Source organism: Pteropus alecto, unplaced genomic scaffold (assembly GCF_000325575.1).
Source record: "Pteropus alecto unplaced genomic scaffold, ASM32557v1 scaffold67, whole genome shotgun sequence".
NCBI classification, from domain to species: domain Eukaryota; kingdom Metazoa; phylum Chordata; class Mammalia; order Chiroptera; family Pteropodidae; genus Pteropus; species Pteropus alecto.
The window spans coordinates 9,903,787-9,908,265 of NW_006441061.1; the positions used below are offsets into that span (position 1 = coordinate 9,903,787).

At 61.3% G+C, this 4,479-nt stretch overlaps 1 protein-coding gene across 1 annotated transcript in view; it reads left to right on the forward strand.

Moving 5' to 3' along the window:
* Nucleotides 1–57: 57 nt before the first annotated feature.
* Nucleotides 58–4,479, forward strand: part of GRIN1 (glutamate ionotropic receptor NMDA type subunit 1) — a 22,215-nt gene continuing 17,793 nt past the window's right edge. The window contains exons 1-3 of the mRNA XM_006918218.2: nt 58–315; nt 2,407–2,541; nt 4,271–4,447. Of these exons, the coding sequence (XP_006918280.1) occupies nt 58–315; nt 2,407–2,541; nt 4,271–4,447 (570 nt within the window). The remainder of the gene's footprint in view (nt 316–2,406; nt 2,542–4,270; nt 4,448–4,479) is intronic.

A 4,479-nucleotide genomic window follows, 5' to 3' on the forward strand; every position in this document is an offset into this window, starting at 1 on the left:
CCGGGGCGCCCTGCTGGGGATGCGCCGAGGGCCCCGCGTTCGCGCTGCCCGGAGCCCATGAGCACCATGCGCCTGCTGACACTAGCCCTGCTTTTCTCCTGCTCCTTCGCCCGTGCCGCCTGCGACCCCAAGATCGTCAACATCGGCGCGGTGCTGAGCACGCGGAAGCACGAGCAGGTGTTCCGCGAGGCCGTGAACCAGGCCAACAAGCGGCATGGCTCCTGGAAGATCCAGCTCAATGCCACCTCCGTCACCCACAAGCCCAACGCCATCCAGATGGCCCTGTCGGTGTGCGAGGACCTCATCTCCAGCCAGGTGCCAGCCTCCCAACCCCAGAGCTTTCACTGCGCCAGCTCTTACCCCTCCCCCCTCCCACCACCCTCCCCCCCTCACCCTCCTCCCCTCCCACGGTGCTAGTTTCACCCCCCTTTCCTAGCCCTCTGCCTTCTCTGGAGAGAGCACCTGCAAGTCAGCCGGCTCGTTCTGGGGAGGGTTGGCCTCACTAGTAGCCAGTGCCCCATCTTGGCCCCCAGACTGGTCACCTGCCATTGCGGCCAGTCCTCAGAAGGGTTCCGGGGCTCCAGGCCCTGAGCAGTGTGTGCAGACGTGTGACAGGCATTTGGCAGTGTGTTTCATCAGCACGTGGGGGGTGGGAGCACCCGGGCTTATGGGCAGGGGTGCCTGTCCCAGTCACAAACAGGCACTGTAGGGCTTTAAACAGGATGGGGCCTGGGGCCACCTTTGTTTCTGCTTCTAGCTCTCCTTCCCTTCCTCCCTCCCCTTCCCGCAGCCACAGGTCTGCCTGAGATGGGAGATGGCCCAGGTGTTGGCGCAGGGTGTGCTGTGGGGTGGGACTGGAAACAGCACATGTGGGAGTCGTCAGATCACAGCATGGGGGCCACTGGCAGCCAGTGCCGCGCTCCGGGGGCGGACACGACTCCTGGGATTTTGCCTGTCGGAGCTGTCCGCCCCTGGGCCGCGCCGCCTGCTGAATCCCAATGAAGCCGCAGGATCTCTGCACTGCAGCACTTTATGTAAGAGGCAAGACGGCTCCTGCGCGTGCAGTTCACGCCTGCTCAGCCGGCAGACACAGGCACTCGTAGACACCCACGCGGTGCACACAGAGGCATAGCCTTACACTAGCACACACTCCTGCACACCAGCAGTACACAAGCGGTTGTATACGCTCACTCACACACACACCTGTCTCCCACGTGCACATCCCTGGACACGCACACTCGTGTGCCACACACTGCTTGGCATACTCAGGTGCACGTGCAAATGTGTGCTCACACACACCAAATCATGCATCCAAACGCACGTACAAATATAGACATGTTGGGGGCACATGGTAGGCACACGCATGTCCCAGCACATGCTCACTCATGGACCTTTATGTCTCACGCACACATGATTACGTAGACACTGACCGGGCACCTTTGGGTGCAGACTGGAGGTGAGGGCCAGGGGAGGGCAAGCCAGTTCAAACAGCTCCAAGCTTTGCTCTGAAATCTCCCCTTCCCCACATCACGAGCTGCTCCCACGCCCAGAGCACCATGGGACAGGGCTGATGCTTCTGTGGCCAGTGGTTTAAGTCACGTGTTCCATTGGGCTCAGAGAGGAGCAGGCAGAGTTGGGACAGACACAGGTCCTTCTAATGTGAGGCCAAGCTGCCTACCCCCCTCCTGCCCCCACCTGGTCCAGGCAGGAGGCAGGGCTGTGCCCAAGGCCTCCCTTCCTTCCTGTGAGGATGAGGTCAGCACTCGGAGTCAGCACTGGGTCTTGTTCAAACCCAGCCAAGCTTGGCCCGCCCCTGTCAGATGCCCGCAAGGGGACCGAGGCCTCTGGGTGGCCCCTTGCCTGGCCTCTCCCGCTTCAACTTGGACTGTGACTTTCCATGTAGATCTTCCGGAGACCCCTCCATCTTTGGAGTGCCAGCTCCATCCATTTCTGACCCGTGATGAGGGACGGCCTGGGTGTGGCTGTCAGCTTGAGTTAGGACCAGCCTTCTCCCCAGCCCATTTAGGGGCTGCGTCCTACCTTGGGGGCGCCCGGTATAGCTAGGGGACAGGACTTTGCCATCCCTGTCAGGGCAGCCCCTGCAGTGTGAGGGGAGGGGGGACAGGAAAAGGGAAGCACGAGGTGGTCTGTCCTCTCTGCGTGGGCCCTAGAGTCTTGCTTTACCTCCAACTCACCCTTTGATTCATCTATATCCCAAGGGTGGTAATGGGGTCTTGTTCCCCTGCCTTTGGGTGTGTACCCTGTGGCTGTGTGTGCACAGATGGTGCCCCCTGGATGCCCCCCAGCTTGCTGAGTTCAGCCTCTGCCTCTGCTGTTTCTGGCTGGTGGTCCCGGCACAGTGCCTGCCTACCCTCACTTGAGCTGACTCTGTCCCCTTGTCCACAGGTCTACGCAATCCTCGTCAGTCACCCGCCCACCCCCAATGACCACTTCACACCCACCCCCGTCTCCTACACAGCTGGCTTCTACCGCATCCCTGTCCTGGGGCTGACCACCCGCATGTCCATCTACTCAGACAAGGTGAGCCTGAGCACCCCGTGGGCCCGACGCTCGCTCCTGCCTGCGGCCCCGGCTCTGGCAGCTGCTTGGGGTGGGAGCGTAGACAGGCTCACAGACCATGTGCTGTGGCCTCAGGGAGCATGGGTGACACACGAGCACACACATTTGCTCACACTCACACGCCCAGATACAGTATCATAGTCATGCACAAGTCACCCACACTCATGCACATGCACAGCACACACTCACAGATACAAACGAATCTACACATTCACCCGCACACTGCCACTCACACGCACATTCACGCACGCACCCTCCCTGTCACCTGCTTACAGCTACATGCACATAGCACTGACATGTTCACTCCTACACACACTCACACACGTCCACACTCACACACATGCACACACACACTCACACACATCCACACTCACACATGTCCACACTCACAGCTACACTCCCACACACACTCACACACACACTCACACATGTCCACACACACACAGTCACACATGTCCACGTTCACACACGTACACACACTCACACACGTCCACATTCACACCCACGCTCACACACATCCGCACTGACACACACTCATAGTCACACTCTCACACACACTCACACATCCACACTCACGCCTGTGCACACTCACACATGCTCATACATCTCCACACTCACACATGTCCACACTCACACACACTCATGCACATCCACACTCACACACACACATTCCCACACACGCACACGTCCACACTCACACACATGCTCATACATCTCCACACTCACACATGTCCACACTCAAACACACTCATAGCCACACTCACACACACGCTCCCCACACGCGCTCGGGTACATGGCCTACGAGAGGTGACAGGCACCGACAGGAAGCCCTGGCGGGCAGCAGAGGCCCGCTTGGCTGTGGGGAAGCGGAGGCTTCCTGCGCCCTCCGGCCACTGCCCCTTTACCTCTCTGAGTAGCGGCCCCCTCAGATGCACAGAGGACAGCAGTGTTGCTACCCAGGAAAGAGGGGGCGCACGGGAGGCTGGAGGAAGGGTCGCCTTCCGGAACAGGGCCCCGGCCTGTCACATGTCCCAGCCCAGATCCAGGCCATGGCCGAACTCGGGTGGAGCACAAGGGCAAACCTAATAGCCACACCTCACAGCTCCGCCCCGCCTCCCTCCCGGTCCCACCCCCAGCCCATCTGCTCCCAGCACATGGACCAGGAAGGCCTGGGTCCAAGCCAGTCCCAGACCCCAGTGACAGCCCCCGGGGCATTCTTGCATTCAGGTTCCAAGGCACTGCCCCCAGGCCACAAAGAGAGAGCAGGATGAGAGATAGTCTGGTCTCAGAGGACCACTAGATCAGTGTGGGTCCGCGGAGACACTGTTGGGACATGCCAGTGCTACCTGGACAGACGCAGAGGACCTGGGCTGAAGAGGGCAGAGCCTGCTCCATGCCCGGTCCCTCCCTGGCAGTACGTGGCTGACAGGCAGGGCAAGGCCGGCAAGCACACCCTCTAGAGACGAGAGGAAACATTCAGACCCCAGAGTGAGGGACCCCTGACAAACACCAGCCGTGTAAATTTGGGAAGCGCCCGTGGGAAGCCCCAGTGGGGTCTTCGAGGTGCCATCTGCCAGCGAGGACTTTCTGAGCCGGCTCGCCCGGCAGGGGGCGCGCGCCGCTCAGACGGGGCGGGGGCGGGGCGGGGGCGCCCCGGTCGCCCAGGCCCTCAGCCTCCACGTGTCCGCAGAGCATCCACCTGAGCTTCCTGCGCACCGTGCCGCCCTACTCCCACCAGTCGAGCGTCTGGTTCGAGATGATGCGCGTCTACAGCTGGAACCACATCATCCTTCTGGTCAGCGACGACCACGAGGGCCGCGCGGCACAGAAGCGCCTGGAGACGCTGCTGGAGGAGCGGGAGTCCAAGGTGAGGCGCCGGCCGCGGGCGGGGGGCGCCTC